Below are 21,815 nucleotides of genomic sequence, written 5' to 3' on the forward strand. Positions count from 1 at the left end.
CGTGTAAGCAGTAACGCGAAAACAGCTCACGCAAGGCTTTTGGCAAGGGCCGCACGTCGATATTCTGCCACCGGTGGAAAGCCAAAGGACGATGGATCACCACGCGGGAGGTAATGCGTTGATTTGTGATGGTGTTTTCAAGACGCAAACAAACGCCCTTTTTCCGGTGGATGGAAGCAGCCCCTTATCGCGTTACAACTGCCAGTGGCAGCTGAGCTAGCGTGTGATTGGAAAGGAGGAATACAACAACGAAAAGAAGATTGCCACCACATCACACGCAGCACATATAAGTGGAGCACATACATGTGGAGCTGATCAAGAAAAAAAGGACAAAAAAAAACCCAAAACATCCGGTACAATCATCCTAATCCCTTCGTGCGCTAAATCCATCTCGATTGCAGATGAAAACGTCCTGCGGGGCCTGTCAATCTAATTACGTCCGCAGATCGTGCCCTTCGCCCTCGAAAAAAGGCGCCCCATCCTTCCGGAATCGAACGGGAGCATCTTTCGGGGCTAGAGAGAGACAGAGATTTACTGGCGGCTTTCAATACCCATCCGGTAGGGCAGTCTAATGGGGATTAAACGCAAACGCCTGGCGGCGGCCCACGGCCTACTCGAAGCTAAGCGATCCAATGTCACCGGGCATTATGAAAATTAAAGCCCTTGAAAAGTCGAGAAGCAGGCCATGGAATTTCGCTACTTTTACTACTCCACCGGCAAAGGGCCGTCGCGTTCGCGTTCCGGCTAATGAAATTTTCATTTCCACCAGTGCATGCACACATACATACACACACAAGCTTAGAGTGTCCTTAGGACGGACGCGTACGTGCCTCGGTGGGCTGAGAGCCTTTTAGCGACGATGAAGCGAACACGAGCCAGCCAGTCAGCTAGGGGTTTGCGAATAAAGCTCGCTTGCAAGCGCACCACCCGATGGAGTGGCACGAGAACGCGAAAGTTGGAACAAGAAAAGGAAGAAGAAGAAGTAGAAAAAAATGGCCCTCCTCCCCACCGGAATGCTCCCACTCGAGTCCCTCCCAATAATAAAATGGAATCATAAAAATGCGAAACTTACACACTGCGCCGAGGCCCTCGAGTGGTGGTCGTGATCGAGTTACTCGTTAGATTGGGCTGTTATTTTTTTTTTTTTGCACTCACACTCTCACTCCTGCTCGCACTTCCTGAGACCCCTTTTACGCGTATGTATTTTTTATAACTTTTAGTTCTATTCACTGTTTGAAACCACCAAAGAAGCCAAACCCTCCTGGGGTGGGCCCGGTTCTCGCCACCGTAAGAAGCGCGTTTTTATCACGCGCTGGGTCGGGTCCTTGGCCACCTCCGGACGGTCACGATCATGGCCGACGACCTAGGGGGGGGGGCACTACAACCACTCTGGCTGGGGCTTGAGCTAGGACCGCTTCTCGTGAAGGACGATCTTTGCCACTTCCTGTCAAACGCGCACAGCACACACTCAGGCACGAACCGGCCGGTGGTTCACGAGCATAAAATGGAAAGCCGCGAACTTTTACACCCCCAGGTGGACACACACACATACACACATACACGATCACTTTCGTCCTGTGACCGCCAACAGGCTCCAACACTAACACACACACCCAATTCCACGGTTCCTTTCAGACACCAGGCACCTCCACCAGGCAAGTCTAAAACGCTACTGACCGCTGGTGGTGGTGCGCTGTCGGTTCCCTTTCTTTTTTTTCTTTTTGCCTGCCTCCCCCCTCCCGGCACCCCAAACTGCTCGCCTACACTTTCACCCCTATCCACTGACCGTTGGCGCCCCCGCTGCGGTACTTCCGGAGGCAGGCGGCGACGAGTTGCGATAAAATGTGACACACTTTTTTGCATCCATCGGATGCGAAGAACAGAAAGAAGAACATGATGCCGAAGGCCCGTGGCCCTGATAGTGGGTGGTTTTTTTTTCGGCGAGCGATCGCTCCCCCGCACGACCGCGGCGGTGACCTATTATCACGATCCGGCGGGTTGTTTTGTGCCTCGGATCGTGCGATTTCCTACAGGGCACTGGCCAACGAGCGTAGCAACGTACGGATGCTTGCCACACGAACAGCTGTTCTCGGTGCACGTGGTCCGGTTCGGCGTGTTGACGCGCGATCACTTTTTAAACGCTTTTTCACTACGCTTGGGCACGGAATTCACTGACGGTGGTGCGAAGCTTAGCGCACAATGTTTCACACACTTTCCCCGAAAAAAAGGACTAACAAACACACACTCACGTCTCACAAAGCCACTTGGCCGGAGCTGCCGAAGGTGATGAAATATTCAGTGGCACACTCGAGCGTCGAAACTGTAGATGCGGACCGGAAAAGCGTCCCGGAAAAGCGTATTCCTCGCGCACGGTGTGTTTCATCGGGTACAACTGAAATGAAATTCAGCAACACCGGCGCCCTTTTTTTCCGTCCGTTCCGTTTTTTTTGTTTGCCGAGTTTGGGCGCGCTTTTGTTTCGGGAATATTTTTCGACACTCGTCCGCGTCCGCATAAATCCCTTCCGGGGCGGGTTCCGTTCGGCGCACTGATCCTGGTGGAAAACACCACGAGGTTCACCTGTTTCGGGCGGGTTTTCTTCCCGGCCCGTGACACATTTCCGCCGTTTGTGTGTGTGTGTGGTTTTTTTTCTCTCTCTTGCTTTTCCTCTTCTTTAAAGGTAACTTATTATTTCGCACTCGTTCGTAAGTAAATAACACCGGGGGCTTTCCGGTCGATGCGCACCACGGAGCAGCTAACTCGATCAGAAAAGTTTCTGCCCCCTTCGAAACTGGAACTGTGTGTGCTATGTTTGTGCGTTTGTTGGGATGATGGGGAGGATGTCTTTTGGGTGATTTTTTTTGTTGTTGTTGCTCTACTCTCGTACTCTCGTCCTTCAAAAACGGCACCGGGCCGCGAGCTGATGGTTACGACCCGAGCCGGGTTACGACCGGGAAAAACTCTCGTCGTCGGAGACGCGCGCCGTAAGCTTTCAAACCGGTGACGCTGCGGCCGCAGCACACATCCGCACGCATCGAGAGGCGATTTTGAAATGCCGTGTTCGTTTTTCCACCGAGCGGCTTCGGGGTTTGGCACGCCGTAGACGCACTATGGCGCAGGCACCAAACGGCGGTCATGAACCATTTTCCGCTACGCGACACAACGGCTTGTTGAATGTTGTGCTACCATTTTGCTGGGATTAAGGCTAAAGCATAAAATCATCGGATTACCATTTCCAATCACACGGAACTATTTCGAATCTGGGTTTCTACGGTGCTGGGCATAGTAAAACCCTATAAATAAACCTTTATATTGAATAACCCTATAGTACAGTTTATGGAATAAAATCCTTCTAATTCCACCTCAATATCAATCAATATATCAACAGCAAAACAAGTTTATACCGTGCGAAATCTACAGTCGAATTTTAATCGTTAAATTGCAGAATTAAAGCAAGAACTGCCTTTACTACTATATTATTATTAATACTTGCCTTTACTACTATATTATTATTAATACTAAAATTTTTATTGTCCATTTGTTGAAACGTGAGTTGTTACGTGTAAAACAACGCTCAAAACATAAGGACATTTTCCCCTAAATGAATCCATCCTTCGGCTTGAATCGACCTCCTTCGGATCCGTTCATGTGATGGTTCATGCAACACGTGGTTAAGTTGAAATAGCCGCTACGCTAATACTTGATATTTAGCATTTATGTACTTTTATACAAACCAATAATGTATGATATTATGTAAAATTAGATTATAGGTTTAGTTAAACACCTAAATAAAGATCCTTATCGTAAGCCTATCCAAAATTATGTGCATGAGGATAAACGGCACCATGTTTTGCGATAAAGAACGAAGTGCATTCTGTAGTTTCTGAAATTCAAACGATCCTTTGTAATCAAGAGACGGCTTAAGACCAATACTAATCGTCTTGCTTAACATATTGATGCATTGTCCTTACAAAAACTTCCCAATTTCCTCAAAAACATTAATGGTTTTTGAACAAGTTCTCTCTTTCCCATAATTCAAATCACTCATTTTCACTACCAAAAGGGGCCTCTTGGTTATTGTGAAAAGTCAGGAAAAATTTCCAATGATAATTGAAATCATTGTGATTAAATCATACATCCTTTCTTTACGTATAATTATAAAATAACCCTCTTTAATATTTTAAATTTAAACTCACTCACTACAGCTCACTTCGTCTCGTTGTATCACTATTACAGCTCACTTCGTCTCGTTGTATCACTATTACAGCTCACTATTAACTCTCACTTTAGCTCACCTCACTGTAATCTCACTATGATTTCTCATCTTCTCTCATATGTTTTGACATCAGCTACAGGGCTGCTCTCACCCCAGGAGAAATCATTTGGAAACCATTCAATAACGTGGAATTTGGAAATCATTCAATAACGTGGAATTATTGGTAATTTAAACGTAATAAATAAGCAAAACTAATAAAGGATTGATTCACCTTCAACGATTAAGTCGATTTACCTTCAACGAGTAACAAATGTTCTATTTTCGATGGTAAATGTTCCACACTTCCAAAGAGCGCATGGTGAGTTGACGTTACCCAATTTGACACTGGAAAAGTCAGAGCTTATTCGATTGTGTACGTGTGTGAAATTGTTTTGGCCGGTATTGTCGTAGCGAGGCGTGCAAATTTTCGATTAAAAATGGTTTATTTGTAAATATTTCGATTCAAAATGAGCACATAAAGGATGCGCCTGAACAAGTACTCGAAAAAGATGCGTGTATCACTGAGATAGGGCCCGTGTTTAGCTCAGATCCGGTGTAAAAGTGAAGAAGATGAAACGCAACGCACCGGCGAGAAAGTACGTGAAGTGACCGCATTGTTCATCGGTTCGTGGACACCGGTGGTGGTATGGTGGGGTTGCAGAGTTTTTTAAAGGTAAACTAGGCTGGACACGCTACTGCCGTCATCATCTTCCACGATCATCCGGCGGAGAAAACTTGTTTTCTGCTCCCGCCCATCCCACCCGCCCGAAGGAGAACGCCGTAGCGCGAGATCCTCCAGCGAGGCCCGTCATTTGGTCTCGCAACGCTGCCGAAACCGGACGTAAGGTTAGCAACTGTCTGCCGCAGGTATTTCACGACTTTACAGCCGGGTTTCGGGTCGACTCATCGTCTCCCTGGAAACCAAACTCCACACGTTGATCGTTGATGCGTATCACCTGTTCGGTATCGTCGACAATTACGATATCGATGACATAACTGTTTTTGTGATTTATCGCTGGCCGCAAACCATTGGCCATTGTCCGTGTCGTGTGTGCGAAGGATCTCTTGTCCATCCTGTCGGCGATTGTGAAGCGTAAATTCGTGTGTTTTAAGTCGATCTCGTCAGCCCTTTCCACGTGGATTATGTAACGTGGTCTGTCTGCGCGCTGCATTTACTTCTCGTTCGAGTGACCGAAATTACCCGACGAATTCCGGTTTCCGGCAGTGACCCACAAAAGCTACGCAACTAACGGGGTTTCTTGCGCGAGACAGACTCACATACACCGTGGTTTCTTTCTTTTGGCCACCGTAAAACAACACCAGGCCCGAGGGGAGAGCGATCGCCGAAAGAAAAGCGTCTCCGTTAAACATCCCCCACGGGGCAAAGCAGCAGCAGTAGCAGCAGGAAAAAAAGGGGGGACGAACGACGAGCGAAAAGCGAAGGAAAGTCGTCTCGGGCGCTGCACGGTGGTCCGTGAAATCGTGCGAGGAGAAGAAAAGAAAGCTCGATCGGTTGGGCCATTCGTTTCCACCGCGGCCGAGGAGGAGAAAGTTCGTTCACCACACGCTAGCAGCCAGTTTCCCGCGAGACACCACACCGTAAGGATGAGCACCGTCACCGGACAGGGCCAGTGGCCGGAGGATGTGGGCATCTTGGGGCTGGAGATCGTCTTCCCGTCACAGTTCGTCGATCAGACGGAGCTGGAAGCGTTCGATGGTGCGTCAGCCGGCAAGTACACGGTCGGGTTGGGTCAGCACCGGATGGGGTTCTGCTCCGACCGGGAGGACATCAACTCACTGTGCCTGACCGTGGCCCGTAACCTGCTCGATCGTCTTAAGGTGCCTTTGACGAAGATCGGCCGGCTCGAGGTCGGTACCGAGACGATCGTGGACAAATCGAAGAGTGTAAAGTCCGTGCTGATGCAGCTATTCGAACCGGAAGGTGTAACCGATCTCGAGGGCATCGATACGACCAACGCGTGCTACGGTGGAACGGCCGCTCTGCTGAACGCGATCAACTGGGTCGAGTCTTCCAGCTGGGATGGGCGATACGCGCTGGTTGTGTGCGGGGACATCGCCGTGTACGCGCAAGGATCTGCTCGCCCGACCGGTGGAGCTGGCGCTGTGGCCATGCTGGTGGGACCAAACGCACCACTCCGATTCGAACGTGGCTTGCGTGCGAGCTACATGAAGCATGCGTACGATTTCTACAAACCCGACCTTGGCTCGGAATACCCCGTCGTGGACGGGAAGCTCTCGATCCAGTGCTACCTAAGTGCCCTTGATTCGTGCTACCGGCTGTACCGGCAGAAGTTCGCCCAACGCCACCCGGACATGGTGGCCCCCGTCACACTCGACACCTTCGATGCGTTCATCTTCCACAGCCCGTACTGTAAGCTGGTGCAGAAATCGCTTGCTCGGCTCGGTTTGAACGATTTCGTGGCCACACCCGCGGAGCGACGTGCCACACTCTTCCCGGGTTTCGAGCAGTTCGCGAACGTGCGCCTCGAGGATACGTACTTCGATCGCGACGTGGAGAAAGCGTTCATGACGCAGTACGCGCCGGTGTTTGCGGCCAAAACGAAGCGCTCGCTGCACCTGGCCAGCCAGGTCGGTAACATGTACACACCGTCCGTGTACAGCTGCCTCGTATCGCTGCTGATCGGGTCGGACGTGAGCGAGCTGCTCGGAAAGCGGATCGGTGTGTTCTCGTACGGGTCCGGGCTGGCGTCCTCGATGTACTCGATCAGTCTCACCACGGATCGGGAGCGGTTGACCGAATTTAAGCGCCACCTTAACTATGTTCAACCGTTGCTCGATCGCCGGAACAAGGTGGATCCGACGGAGTTCACCAAGCTGATGGAGGTGCGAGAGAAGAACAATCACGCAGCACCGTACGAACCGAGCGGTTCCGTGGACGTGCTGTTTCCGGGCACCTACTACCTAAAGTCGGTCGATTCGATGCACCGGCGGACGTACGAGCGCGTCCCACCGGAACAGCCTGCTTCCTGAGCGACCATGCACCATGACCACGGCCGGGCTGGCAGCCGAAGGCAGACCAGACCAAGCGTACCAACCATTCGCCGCTCGTGGCGAACACTGTCCTCGAAACTACTTCACATTGGTTTCTTTACTCTTTTTTATTTGTTTTTACTTAAGCTTTTCTGCGATCGAGATCGCCGAGCGACGATCGATCGACGGAGTTTGTTAAACAATGCAGGAGCTCAGTTTGGTAGGGTTTATAGCTGCCGGATTTTTAGTGGTTTAGTTAGATAGCTAGAACAAAACGAAAAGGAAAAAGAAACAATAATCAGACGATCGTTTATCTGTTTGTCCCCTGGCTTGCTGCCGGAGCGGTAGGTGTTACTGTAATACGTTTATTGATTTATTTCTTTTTTATGCTATGAAAGTATCAAGACAAAATGTATGGTGAATTGTGTAAAATCTCGACGCGTTAGTTATCACTGCTTTGATAATGAAGGAAAACCATTGGTCCGAAGGTCGGCTTAAGGGAGGTTGGATAGCGATGCGTTAACGTTGATTCCCGTCACATTCCGGCGATGATGGACCAGCTCGAAGACTGGTCACTCCGTGGCTCGCTTCTGCCACGTAATCAATGCGAGATCGATCGCACACGCGCGAAGATCAGGCGTCAGGGAGATGCTTTTCGGGAACTGGTTTTTGTCGCAGCGGCGTCTATTACGAGACCGGTTCCGGTGACCCAACGGTGGGATGTTCCTTTCTTTTTTTTTTGGTTGGGTCGTTTTTCGGTTTCGCAGAATAACGCTATCTGATCGGTACGGGAACGATAGCCACATTCCTGTTCGACGTTTATCGTAGTATCGGAATATGCGATTCCGGATGGCGTATTTGACCCTCTGTCCCGTGAGGTGAGGGCAGAGAAATGAATTTTTATTTAACTAACACGCTAAAGTGCATGTCTTACTCTACTGAGCAAGATACGCTTAAACTATCATAGCCATTTCTCCTTTTTCATTCTACGTTTTTCCAACTGGTTAACCTTGAACAGGTTCACAGCGATTTTTAGGTGTCAAAAAAAAACTCGCTAAATGGTACGTGCCCAATGGAAACCAATGGTTTACATAGTTCACGTAAAAGTCCATTAAGTGGTTTCTGCTGGCATGGAGCTGGTGGACGTCAAGCAGACTACCGGGTTCGTGTGTGTGTGTGTTGAACGGTTCCCTTCCCATTCGTCACCCACTCAAGCACCTTCCCACCCATCTTGGGTGATGTCTTGGACTTTGACCGCCAGTGGGGAAAGGAATTTTCATTCAAACATACCGAATGGTGAGTCTGTGAGTAACGCTAGAGATAGCGAAACCAAGCCAGTAGACAGAGAGAGAGAGAGAGTTTGGTGGAACATGCGACCACGTGATTTTTATCACGCATCAAGTACATTTCCGTTCGATGTGCGGATCATTTTCAAGCTGGTGGAACGGATTGCAGCATTTAATCCGTCGCGACAATATGCTTAACGAAGATCGCTTATCTCGATGGGTTTCTTTTTTCTTCGCTTTGCGCTATCGCAGTTACAACCGTATTGCAACGCGTTGCGAACTGGCACTTTTCTAATGTTTTGCAACAGCTACACTTGTTTTCTAGACACTGTGGCTGTTATTTACGCGTGCCCAGTGAGAGGCCACCCAATGTACAATTGACGCAGACACGCATGATTTGTCCGGGGTTCATATTTCGTAAGCAACGTCTCGCCTTGAGCGAATGGACCGAGCCTTGATGGGATCCAAAAACCCCACCAAAAACGGTGGGACATTGTCACCGACGCAAAGTTTACCCGGTAACGCCCATCTTTACACCGTCGAAACCCCGTGATGGTTCCGTCATGTGGCTCACAATTACATAACGTCTCAACGTTCAAACATCATCCCATCGGTCATACGTGTAGCGATGCGAAGACCTCGATCTGAAACGGTCATAAAGGCGATGGAGAAGGCACGATCGAATTGAGGCGTACATAAAACCCAAAATCGGCCGCTAAAGCGTAGCTCGCATTCTGCGTTGTCATGGCTTCAAATACACATGCGCTGGGAAGCGTATTTCCGTACGCTTTGCTGCTTCTTTATCTCGAGCGTTATGCACTTAGTTTGGTCCGTTTCTTTTCGTGCAAGCAATAACCTTCAGCGCCACGTGGTTCCGCTTCTGAGGACCACTCGTAAGGGAAGTACGCTTTGGATTTGTTTATCATTAAATCAAGCCGTTGGGAGGCATCGAGTGGCCAAAAATATCACCCCAATCTTAGATGCACTCTTTTCCTCCCCAATTTAAAATGCATTGGAACCTCACCGACCAGGCTGGGTGGCCTGCATTCAGTCAATGCCCAACGCCGCCGAGCCACGTGTGGTGATATCAATGGAGAAATTCAACTCAATTCAAATCCGGCTCTAGGCGGTTGCGATAGGGTAAAAGTGTGTCATCTAGTGTGCGTGGAGCATAAATTTGAGCACACCTCCGAGGGGATTGGTCGCTTTGTTGGACGGAGGCGCCATGCCAGAGCCTGCTATGGTTTTTCCCATAATCTCCGCGTGTGGTAAGAGAGGTGTTACGAAACACACACACACATACCGGACGTGCCCACGAAAGCCATTTTCTTTTGCCCCATTGAGTGGTTGGCCATCACCATCCTGCCGGTTATTCGGTAAAATTGTTCATTTTCCACCGGGTTTTATTCTGCGCAAACGTTCGCGCACATTCAAACTGCGGAATTCGATCATTCCCGGGTTTTAAATGGGCCATATGGGTTGGGTGCGTGGGTGTGTCCGATTTGGAGCACGTAGTTGCATCTTCTTCGCGCCATTTATAACGGTTACACGTGGTGGGTGCTCGCGGGCGTGTGTATGTGGCGATTTAATTGCAATCAATTTTGCTGTATCCCCCCCCCCCCCCACCCCCAGCCCGATCCGGTGAGCTGAGAATTCCCGCTTTAGCGCACGCGAACGGAACGGATGCGTGAAAATGGCTTAATTTATGCAGTCTGATTACTCGGGTGCGCTATTACCTAGCAGCTTCTCCACCCCGTGATAAGTGTGCGGAAAATTAAACCCCACATGGTGGGGAAAGAAATGTACTCAAGCAACGAAATCTGACCACACGAACCGGCTCAGGAACGTACGGAAGTTAACGGGTTTCGAAGGGGATGTGGCAATGGACGTTCTTCACCCTGACCTTGGCGCTGGCAGTGGTAGAAAACCCGCGCGCATGGAACCACGCAGCCAGATGTGATACGTTTCGCGCCAGTATAACTGGGATATAATTTTTGTTTATATTTTCAAGTGCATTCCTGCTCACTGCCCTCTCAGTCTCTGTCCTATGCGGTCCATTCCGCTAACGCAGCAGATCAGAAGCGGATAAAGTCCGTGCCGTACTGGGGAACGAAGCGGTAAAGGTTGGCCCCGGATGGGTTGATGCGGGTTTCGAAGGAACTGCTCGAGCGCAGCAACAATGGCGCGGTCTTCGGGTCAAACAGATCCTATTGATGGGGGATAGATACGGATAGAGAAAACCCTTGCCCAATGGGGTCTTCGAGCGATGGGAGGGTGGATATATTTCCATAAACTTACGTAAACTTTGTAGCCCTTGACGATGGTGCTGTTGCTCAGGCCGACATCTTCTTGAAGCTTCACGATTACGGAGTATGGCGCACCATCGGCACGCCGTGAGACGAACGCAATAACTTGCGTCAGCTCGTGACCCACGCGGGGCATAATGGGTCGTTTCCAGATCTTAAAAATATTGATACAAGGGGAAGCAGGAAGCGCTGGTTGGTGTGGTTTGCTAAAGAAAAACCCCGTCACCTTTCGTACCTCTATTTTGTTGATTTTCTTCACCAGCCTTCCCTGAATGCCCAGGGGATCTTGGTTCACCTTAATGATCGCCTTGTTCAGTAGCAGCTCTCTTATTTCCGGTTGTACTTTGGCCAGATCATTCGATATCAGCAGTGGAGCCGCCATTACCGTCCACACGGCCAGTTGAGATTTGCTTTGATCATAGCTCAGACCATAATTTCCCAAAATGAGCTGTCGGAATGTGAGTCATTTTGAAACGACGGCATGAAAGATCGACAATTTTCCTGCCTTACCGTATCGGGATCATTCCAGTGACCCGGTCCAGAATGTGGTACGATTCTGTTCTGATGGTCTGAAAAGTATTTCGTAATCTCCACCACCGACTGATGCGAGTCCTCGATATCGCCCCAATTGCGCCACATGTTGCAGGTTTCCTTTAACTGCTCGTAATCGGGCTGTCGTAATGGAAAACCCAAAGACAAAAAATAGAAGAAAAGGTCACATTTCGCTAGCGGGTGATGGTCGAATCGGTCGAAAATCTATCGCTTCACTTACGATGATGCCGTTGTACTCTTGGTACGCAGGCCACGAGCACGAGTACAGTATTGGGCGGCCAGTTTTGTTCATGTATTCGCCAAACTTGATGTAATCTGTTGGGTGGGTAATTGGGGAGCAATTTTCACGTTAAAATCAGTTTAAAGTGAAAGGTATTGGACACATCTTACCGTCTACCATGAGCTCGACGTCCGCGTAACAGCCATCAATTTTGATGAAGTCAACGTCCCAGTCGGCGAACGTTTGCGCATCTAACTCGAAGTAACCCACCATACCGGGGTATCCGGCACAGGTTTTGGTGCCAATGTCCTGGTAGATTCCAAACTTGAGCCCTCGTTCATGGATCTACGGACAAAAACGAAAACCATGGTCGAAAATGGTCCTTCAAGCTCAGCGTAAATAGCTTTATCTCACATAGTCGGCTAAATGTTTGATTCCATTTGGGAATCGTTCCTTATTCGGTTGCAGCACACCGTTAGCATCTCGTTCGTCAGCCATCCAGCAGTCGTCGATGTTCACGTACTCGTAGCCAGCGTCCCGATATCCTTCGGACACCATTAAATCGGCCATTCTTTTGAACAACTTTTCACTGATGCACTCATCGGGATACTTTTTGCAGTCCGTAATACAACGATATCTTTCCCAGCTCATCCATCCCATCGGTGGTCTTCGAGCCAGCCCATTATCTAACCCTGCGATGGAGATGGTACACCAAACGAGAACTGCAGCCGCAAGTAGGAGGACTGTTTGAATTCTACAGTTCGCCATCGTACTATTTGTGGCCAATGGTGTACTGCTTCCACACTCTAGAAACTGGTGACTCGCATTCCTAAACATCCGTTGGGGGCATTTTATAACAAGAACGAATGTGACCTGCCCCATAATCTAACCTAATAAGATAGGTTTCATGTTTATCAGCTCGTGTTCCACTGTGTTGACTTTGGTACTCGAGACCATAAAATGCCCAGCAGGACACCAAAGAACCCGGTGATCGACCCGGTGGGCCTTGCTGAAGTGTTGGGTATTTTAATGACCCAAATTTAGCTAGTGCACCGACTGTTTGCCCGTAGTGCATCGTTGCCCAACAACATTTAAGATTTATTGGCAGTCTTTCGCTGTCCAGAACGATAACAGGGAACTTTACGTAAGCGTTCGATATCTTCGATCACGATATTTAATGCATGTTTTTTGAACTGTTGGCTCAGAGACGTTGAGTCTCTTATGACCTCTTTGAGGTGGTTGCATGATTTTTTACTGCAATTTAATCGCCTAATGATCACTTCAAGGCCAACAATTCACGAGCTTTTTTTGTTTCATCACCTCCGCTAATTCATATTTAACCGACTTCCAAGATGAGCGAAGAAGCCATCAGTTGATATACTTACTTTAATATTCAAATGTGCTATGCGCAATTAAGCAAATTAGTAGATGGAAAAGTCAAATGTAATGCATAATTAACGGAAGCATAAATGTATGGCGGCAAACCATAGACCATGAATCGTTTATGGATGTGCGATGAGCAGAAATTATGTTCGGATAGGACTGAAAGGGATGGCAAAATCCCTAAACATGAAGTTTGCATAAATTGCTCTTGCAAAAAAAGTTTTGGAAAATGTTGAAAAAAGTAGTATACTAATTTTGATCTTAAATATACTATTTTAAAAATCAATACGAAACCATTATGCCACCCTATGATTTTCCAGAAAATTGTAACCTGTCAGAAAATTTCAAGCTAGCGCGTTTGACAGTCGGTCGAATAAAAACAGTGAAGATGAGATGGCAAGCCAAACGGTCAGTATGTCAGAGCGAGATAGAGGCTTGCAATCACGTGAATAATATGGTAATGGTGAATATTGTTCTGCTGCCTGCTGCCGTTCGATAGGATTCCAGAGTCCCTGTTTCCCGGATTATTGCCGTTGGCCACCGTTTTTCGTGGGTCACTAGGATTGTTGGGCTGCATTTGGGGCCATTTCGACTGCACAGCTAGGGGAGCACTGCGAGCGGGGTGAAATTTATCGTTGAACACGGTGAGTCCATTGCTTCGTTGGTGCTTTCAGGTGGCTGCCGCGATGAATGTTGTACTGGAATGGTTTTGCCGAGAAAAATCCCGATGGAGTGTGATAGTGGAAAGCAAATCTAGCCGGAAAACGCTCGTTATGTGACGGTCTTTTATCGGGATGCTGAATAATGGCAAAAAGTAAAAGTGTATACGATGCAGGGCTAGTGAAAATCGATAACGATACTCGCTCTTCTCAGCATTCATGGAATCCTTGGTATCCTTTTGTACGTGAAGAGAACAAGAAAGTGTGGAAGAGAAACCGAGCGGCAGGATCGTCCTACAAGAACGGGATGTTAAAATGATCCGTTTATCGTATGCATCGAAATTGTAGTGCATTTTGAGTTTTCTACGACGGTGTAGGAAAAGGTAGATGTCATGTGACTTATCATTTCAAAACAGCTGACCATTTTTTCGCTCCGCGCGCTCGCCATCTCTTTCGCTCGGCTCACCGTTCGTATCGGTGTGTCGCATCATACACTGGCGGCTGCACGGGTCCCGTGTAGCGAGACTTTAAATCGTCAACAGCGTAGAACATTGCATAAGTGGCGATCTATGCATCGACCGGAAGGATTCGACGGGATGCGTGAAGGTTCTGATGACTGGAGAAGACGCTCCTGCCTAATGCCTCCGAAGCAGTATCGATTTTCTTGCCATCGATCCAAAGCAAATCAATCTTGTAGAAGTTGCCTCAGAAACATGCGAATGTCAAGGGACTGATTCTGGGTCTGCGTGTGATGATAATGTTTACTTGATTATCAAAAATGGGAATCAATTCTGTTGTGTAGCGTTCGGAGAAAGCCTTCCTTGCAGCTGAACCCTGCTTGCTAATAAGTTTTGCTTTTGTTTTACAGATCCACAGCAACATCGAATAAGCATCCAAAATGTCCGAGTATTGGCTTATATCTGCACCGGGCGACAAGACATGTCAGCAGACCTGGGAAACGATGAACAATGTCACCAGCAAGCAGAACAATCTGTGTGAAAACTTCAAGTTTCACATTCCGGATCTGAAGGTATGGCGTCGGCAAAGTTCGCCATGTACCATGTGGCAGAAGTCTGGCAATCAAAACGCTCTTCCGTTTTGCTTTTAGGTGGGAACGCTCGATCAGTTGGTCGGGTTGTCCGATGATCTGGGCAAGCTGGATGCCTACGTCGAGCAGACAACGCGCAAGATCGCCGCCTATCTCGGCGACGTGTTGGAGGATCAACGCGACAAGCTGTACGAGAACCTGCAGGCCAACAACAGTGAGTAACGAAGAAAGTTGAATTGTTATTTCGTATCTACATATTTGAAACCGCAGTTTCTTAGACGTATTATCCGCGAGAATACATTAATGTTTCGCATTTTGGACAACGACAGTAGAGTAGCGCATTACAGTAACGCAGCAAGCAAAAAGTAATCAACACGATCAATTGTCGTTCGAAGCACAGGCTACCATTCCTATGTTTAGTTATGAGGTTCTTTATCAATCGAAAAGATTAGAGACAGATTTGCGTAGTTTTTTTGATTTGATTTAGCGAGCATTTTCATTCACTTGCCACAGGAGCACGCTGTAAGGCGCCTCAAGTGCTCTTTTTCTCGCATGGCTTTTCTTATCGATTAGCCAATTATTTTAAGTTGATTTGGTTTAGCAATTGCTAACTAAAAGTTGCATTTTTTGTCACGATGTTTTGTTGTTTTCAGTACTAATTTTTTTTATTTAATCTTGTTCGACTAACAAACAGATTTGGTTTTTGGCTACTGAAGAGTGTTTGGCTTAGCTATACCCATATCTGAACGGTTTGCATATTTATGCTTTTCTTCCGTTAAAACTCCCATTTTTGTTACTCCCACGACATTCGCTCCCCCTAACTATGTTTCATTTCAACAAACCAATAATTGACACTTTCTGCACACAAATGAACATATTCACATGCATAATATAAACACATCTATTCGACGAAACATGGATCATGGTTCCGGGGAAAGGTATAGAATCATCGGATGATGAATCCGGCGCCGGTACGCCGGCAGACACAGAGCATCTTTCGTGCGAAGACAATAAACACTTAACGGCCTCGGAACCGGCCGCTGCGCAATCGTGCGACACCCATCGTAAATATTCTGTCGGCCACAGTTGCAACGAAGAGAGGTTCTCTCGTCATGGAAGCGTAACAAATTCTTCCTCTTCGGCCTGTTCGGTGGAGCAACGAAAAAATTCTACCACCAGTGTGATACACGACGAGTTGGGACTAGTGTGTACTTGCCCCGTACCGTCGACCCCGACTACACCGACCACACCACCGACCGTAGTGTGTCAGGTGTACGATTACGGAGCGGTTTGCTCTGTGACCTGTGAACCGCCCGACGACGATTGCGGATCCTTCGCTAATCGCAATAAGCCAGATCGCAAGCTTTGCTTGAAGCCACCCCGTTCTCCCCGAAGCCCCAACGAACGAAGTAAGGGCCGGAAAGGCAGCAACAGCAGCCATCAGTTCGGAATCGGTGGATTGATTTCAACCGGAAGGCCACCTGACGATGGACGATATAGCGCACCGGAGACGGATCATGCGCACGAAGAGTCCGGGTTTGAGTGGCGTTGGTTTCCTCGGCGGAAACATTCGCAGAAAAAGTCCAGGTATCGGCTCTGCTTCTCGGCTGCTTGCCGGGACTATCAAGTCCGTTCGGTTCTACTTGCGTGTCCTGTGTCTTGGATGTTTAAACCCGGCTGTTTATGTCGTTCAATCACACACCCCATGTATGTTTGTACGTTGATCTCACCTGTGTATCATTGCGATCCGTGTGTCATTCGACCGGGCCAGAGGAACATATGATTGGGATGTGTGCGTCAAAAAAAATACAATTCATCGAGCCATTTAAAATTTTCTGTTAAATTTCGTAAGCATATCTTTACCAAGCATTGTGTTTAGTGTGGCAAATTCCATCACCCAGATGTGTGTGTCATGTTTTTTTTCCATCTCATGGATGTACATTTAACGGAGTTTCTATAGATCGACATTTGTTACAGTTTCATGTATCATTATGCATATGAGTATCACGTGTTTTTGTGTACGCTTAACTATCATCATCCAGCAGAGATCACCATTTGAATTGGTCTATTGTTGATTTGTGTGCATTTTTTCATAGCATTCCTTACATGTAACATGTATCCTGGCGTGGATTTGATGTCAGCCAGATTTTGTTTTGTGCCACTGAATGTTGCATCCGGGAGTTTTCCATCGAGCTCCTTTCTCACGTTTCCATTGAACGCATAGTACTAGTTGTCTCGATGTCTCATTTGGATGGTTATCAGTGGTAACATCTGTTTCAGTATCCATTGTCCATCTTAAACGCTAACCGTTCTTATGCCAAGGTGTAAAACTCCATTCTCCTTCGCTCCTCGCTCCTTGCAATCGAAAGGAGTCGCTCGTCCAGTCACCTGTTTGGCGGCCACAGTCCCGATCATCCAACCGGGATGGGATTACGCATGTCACCCGTCAGCAGTAGCTGTTGCGGTGGTAAAACGACCGTCAGACGACAGAACCGAACCTCGTGTCCCGAACAGGACGGTGATTCGGAGATTTACGGCCGTGGCGAGGTTGTGCGGGATCCGTCCGCATGTCCTCCAGCAGGGATTCCATCGCCCAATGGTTTGCGTGCGAACGGAAAGACGAGGACGGCAAAAGAGCTACCGCAACCATCGGTGTCAGCGGTCATCAATCCAGGTCAGGCTAACCTGGTCCACATAAATATGGCGTTGTTTTGAAGCAAATTCACAAACACACACTTTCTTCTAGCTGCTCTACTGTGTTGCGTTTGTTATTATTTTTGCTGCCTTAATTTGGTCGTTCGTTTTGTCCTCCTTTTATACCCCTCCAAATAGCCGTTAGTATGTCGTGTTGGTCACCATCACTGGCCTAGCGTTGACTATCCTAGACAGCTTCTCACTCCACGTGGAATCCCGCACAAAAACGCTTGTGCCCGTGCCCATTCTGTTCGTGCTATGTATACTTTGTGCGCTCGCACACGTGTCCCAGGTGTCCCGCAATCTCTAGTTGTCGGTTTGTTACTCGTTTCTACTGTCGCTCTTTTTGTATTTTAAAGTTTTTTCTCTCCCCTTTTTTAATCTGATTCCAATCGCTGCTCGTTTCAGGATATGATCATCGCCATGTTTGCTGCAATCGATTCCACCCTTTTCCCAATCTTTCTACCATCTTATATGTTTGTTTTTTTCTTCATTCTTTCCTTTTCCACGAACGTGTGTTTTCCACTCAGTTCACAATGGTCCAGTAATGTCCTCACAGCACTCTGCAGTCACTCACATGTTTCGTATTCTTTAGGATCGTGTAATTTTTCGTTTGCATTTCTTTTCATGCAGTATGGTTTACAACATGGAATCCGCATTTAAATTGTCCCAGTTTCGCCGTACCTTTTTCTGGTGGAACGGATGTACGTGTACTTTATCGCTTGTTAATTTCATCTGACTTACGTATTTTCATCTATCTTTCGCCTCTCTGTAATGATTTATATCTTTATTCCAGCACGCTTCCACCGGCATATTCTGTATACATCCTTTACTAGCCCTCACCTCCAAATGCATTGCTCCCAGTAACTATATTTTCTTCCTTCAAATATCTATACGTTTGATTCGTTTTTAGCTAGATCTGTAATTGGAACGTAAAAGTTAGTTACAAATATGCGATACGTTTCCGTCTTAGTGTAGCGATTTGAACACAATTGAACGGTTTGATTAAATTTTGATTATGCATATATAAAATCAAGCTTCTGCTCTTTACAAACTTGCCAGCATTCGATCAAAGATACATAAACATTTGAATTTCAACAACAACAACAAAATGTTCTACTACATAAGCTACTGTTGTCCCTCGCTTTGAAGATGTTTTTCCTCAAAATTTGCTGCTTTGTTTTACTGTACATTTTGTAGAATGAATCTTTTTAGTAACGAACGAATCTGTTTGATGCATATTTCCGGCAGCACACGCCATGTATTTTGCATCTTCTCTAATTTGTGTTTGGACTATACGTTATTGTTTTGTTTGCGGGATTATTTCATATCGATCGATCTTTCCAAAGCACTGACACAGTATTAAATGGGATGCGACGGAAGATATGTGTGCATTACCAATAATTGCTTTGGTTTTTATTTTCATTTGGCGATTCCGCCCGAATGGTGTTACCCTGTCGCTTTTAGATGACCTGACCTCGTACATCACCCGCTTCCAGTGGGATTTGGCCAAGTATCCGACGAAGCAATCGCTGCGCAACATTGCGGACATCATTTCCAAACAAGTCGGACAAATCGACGCTGATCTGAAGACGAAATCGGCCGCGTACAACAATCTGAAGGGCAACCTTCAGAATCTGGAGAAGAAGCAAACGTAAGTAGCATGCGAGATCAACAACTTTGGACCCCTTTTTTCCCCCGCACAACAATATGTAACAAATGCTTATGTTGCTCGTTCCAGTGGCAGTTTGTTGACTCGCAATTTGGCGGATCTGGTGAAGAAGGAACACTTCATACTGGATTCCGAGTACTTAACCACGCTGCTCGTTATCGTGCCGAAGTAAGCATAAAAGATCATTTAAGGCGTGCGATTATTAGCCTAATTGTATCTATTTTTCCTCATCTATAGAATGAACATGACTGACTGGGTTGCGAACTATGAAAAGATCACCGACATGATCGTGCCCCGTTCGTCGCAGACGATCACGCAGGATTCAGATTATGCACTGTGCACGGTCACCCTATTCAAGAAGGTAGTGGACGAATTTAAGCTGCACGCCCGCGAGCGCAAGTTTGTCGTGCGTGAGTTTGTTTACAATGAGGAGGAGCTGGCTGCCGGCAAAAACGAAATCACGAAGCTTGTCACAGACAAGAAGAAGCAGTTCGTAAGTACCAACGCGGAATGAAGGCGAACGGATGTTTGATAATCATATTTGCGTTTTTACCGTACAGGGTCCGCTGGTTAGATGGTTGAAAGTCAACTTTAGCGAGTGCTTCTGCGCCTGGGTTCATGTGAAGGCACTGCGTGTATTCGTCGAGTCGGTGCTCAGGTAGGTTGTTCTTGAGAACACGGAAAATGTTGGAAATTTTAACGAGAGTGATTACACATTTGTTTCGCGGCAGATACGGACTACCAGTCAATTTCCAAGCCATCCTTATCCATCCGAGCAAGAAAAGCACAAAGCGTCTCCGTGACGTACTCCAGCAGCTGTACGGCCATCTGGACGGATCGGCAGCATCGTCCGGTGGAAATGCGGATGTAAGTGAAATGTCGTTAATACAAACGCTTGCGTTCATTGTATGACACTATTTTTTTCCCGTTTCAGAACGTCGATATTCCTGGGCTTGGCTTCGGACAATCGGAATACTTTCCTTACGTATACTATAAGCTAAACGTCGACATGGTCGAAACAAAGGTTTAAGCGTACGAAGGTTAGCGCTTTAGGGCCCTTTTTCATCAACCGATATCTTCTTTCCATTCTGTTCCTGCTTAGCTGCTCTTTGATTGAACAGCACTTGCTGTTTGGTTAACATTCAATTTTTCCTCCTTTTGGTCCCTTTTATTTTATGATTTTTTTTTCTCTCCTAAAGTATCACTCTCACACACGCACTATTTCCTGTGTATTCCTGTTTGGTGGAAACAAAACACCATCCGCCTCCATCGTATACACCGTTTTCCATTGCATTCAAAATCGATACGCTATTATGTTGCTTATTATATTGATGAGTTGTATTGACTATTGCGTAATTGTAGAAAGAAGCCAACGTACGTACGATTGTACTATTTTAGTTCCGATGCAATCTAACAACACCTTTTTCGTGCGGCTTAAGTGTTTATTACTCGAAAAACGAGCACAATCCGGAATCCCCGCGGCTTGTTGTGCCGGAAATGTGGGAACCGCGAATTGCAAGATCCATTACGAAGGCGTCCATATTAGGTGCAGTAGGGCACCAGTAGTAACAACTTACGGGCGAAACGAAATATCCCAACGTTGGCTGGTTTGGTGTGAAACTCGTGAACGAAAGCCACACGATCGTCACTTCCGTTCGCGAGTTTCGGAAGGGTTACGTGCGAAGAGGAGAATCCGCACGCAAGCTTCCTCCCCTTCGGATCAAAGTATTATCTCGTGTTACAATCGTTGCCAGCAGAAACAAACAAGTCGTCGAGAAAGGAACAAACAAAACGTAATCCTACCGTGTCCGCGGAAGCAGATGTCCGTTGTCCTGTGCGAAAAAGCACAGTTTCTATTTTTGTTGTGAATCGTTGTACTCAGTATATGTGCAGCCCTGCGGAGATGTTCGCTTTTGGGCATGATTGCCAATTGTTGTCGACCGTTATCCTTGCGGGAGCTACGAGAAGAATGATGTAGCGCGATTATGCGCTAGAAAACTAGGAAAAGGACCATCCACAAACATTCTAGATGTCATTCTACTTACCCCAAAACGTACAACATACACCGACGAAGATAATAAAACCCCCCCAGAAGAGGTACACGATCGCAGAATCATACAGTTGATGTATAGGATAGGGACATTCTAAATCTAGCACCTCCTGCTGATATTAGCCGATAGAAGTCAGGAGGTGGGGGTTGCTAAAACCGTACGTTGATGAAATATTAAAAATTCTTTAAACTATTCCATAAGCAAAGCCCCCCCCACACACGCGCATACACAAGATCCTTATTCCAAATGAGTATAATTATTGAGATAAGCGCGCCAGCGCTTGCAAATATATGTATGTTAAATATCGTTGCTAGCGAAAGCCGGGCAGGTGGAGTTCCACGCATATAAGAGAACCGATGCCGGATGCGAAAATCATGCAAAAAGTAGTCCTTTTTTTTGTTATTCATATGTTATATTTCGTGTAAATAAAGCGTAGTTCCAGGTGAAAATTGTAGGCTGTAAATCAAACGGAGCACAGCCCAATGAATTGCTATAACGATGGAACGATTACAAACAAATAATAACGATGATGGTGATGATGATAGGAACATTCCAAACGAAATATGTTTTGCTTCTTTAATTGCTTCACGTGTAATAAATTAATACAAAAAGAATTCGCTTTTGCAGGTAAGTTTCCCGTTGCAATATCACAAATAACAACTACGCCTGGATGTATTGT

At 47.0% G+C, this 21,815-nt stretch overlaps 3 protein-coding genes across 4 annotated transcripts; 2 read left to right on the top strand and 1 right to left on the bottom strand.

The window, feature by feature from the left end:
• Window positions 1-91: 91 nt before the first annotated feature.
• On the top strand, window positions 92-7,703 carry LOC128724712 (hydroxymethylglutaryl-CoA synthase 1). The gene is made up of 2 exons (XM_053818434.1): window positions 92-110; window positions 5,644-7,703. Exons 1-2 carry the CDS (start codon window positions 92-94, stop codon window positions 7,263-7,265), a joined length of 1,641 nt encoding a protein of 546 aa, XP_053674409.1. The 3' UTR covers window positions 7,266-7,703.
• On the top strand, window positions 5,027-21,608 carry LOC128723279 (V-type proton ATPase subunit C). Of its 2 annotated transcripts, none has more exons than XM_053817002.1 (9): window positions 5,027-5,099; window positions 14,540-14,701; window positions 14,780-14,933; window positions 18,881-19,067; window positions 19,155-19,253; window positions 19,323-19,578; window positions 19,646-19,743; window positions 19,817-19,952; window positions 20,020-21,608. In XM_053817002.1, the coding sequence occupies exons 2-9, from the start codon at window positions 14,570-14,572 to the stop codon at window positions 20,113-20,115; spliced, it is 1,158 nt and encodes a 385-aa protein (XP_053672977.1). In that variant the 5' UTR covers window positions 5,027-5,099; window positions 14,540-14,569; the 3' UTR covers window positions 20,116-21,608. The 2 variants fall into 2 exon arrangements, with proteins under 2 accessions (XP_053672977.1, XP_053672976.1); XM_053817001.1 differs by lacking the exon at window positions 5,027-5,099 and adding an exon at window positions 13,487-13,656.
• Window positions 10,627-12,397, bottom strand: LOC128724713 (alpha-N-acetylgalactosaminidase). The gene is made up of 7 exons (XM_053818435.1): window positions 12,044-12,397; window positions 11,800-11,974; window positions 11,630-11,724; window positions 11,368-11,529; window positions 11,093-11,305; window positions 10,850-11,011; window positions 10,627-10,758 (listed from the first exon to the last, which is right to left on the bottom strand). The coding sequence occupies exons 1-7, from the start codon at window positions 12,395-12,397 to the stop codon at window positions 10,627-10,629; spliced, it is 1,293 nt and encodes a 430-aa protein (XP_053674410.1).
• Window positions 21,609-21,815: the final 207 nt, after the last annotated feature.

The sequence above is a fragment of the Anopheles nili genome, chromosome 3, assembly GCF_943737925.1.
Source record: "Anopheles nili chromosome 3, idAnoNiliSN_F5_01, whole genome shotgun sequence".
In the NCBI taxonomy this organism is placed as follows: Eukaryota; Metazoa; Arthropoda; class Insecta; order Diptera; family Culicidae; genus Anopheles; species Anopheles nili.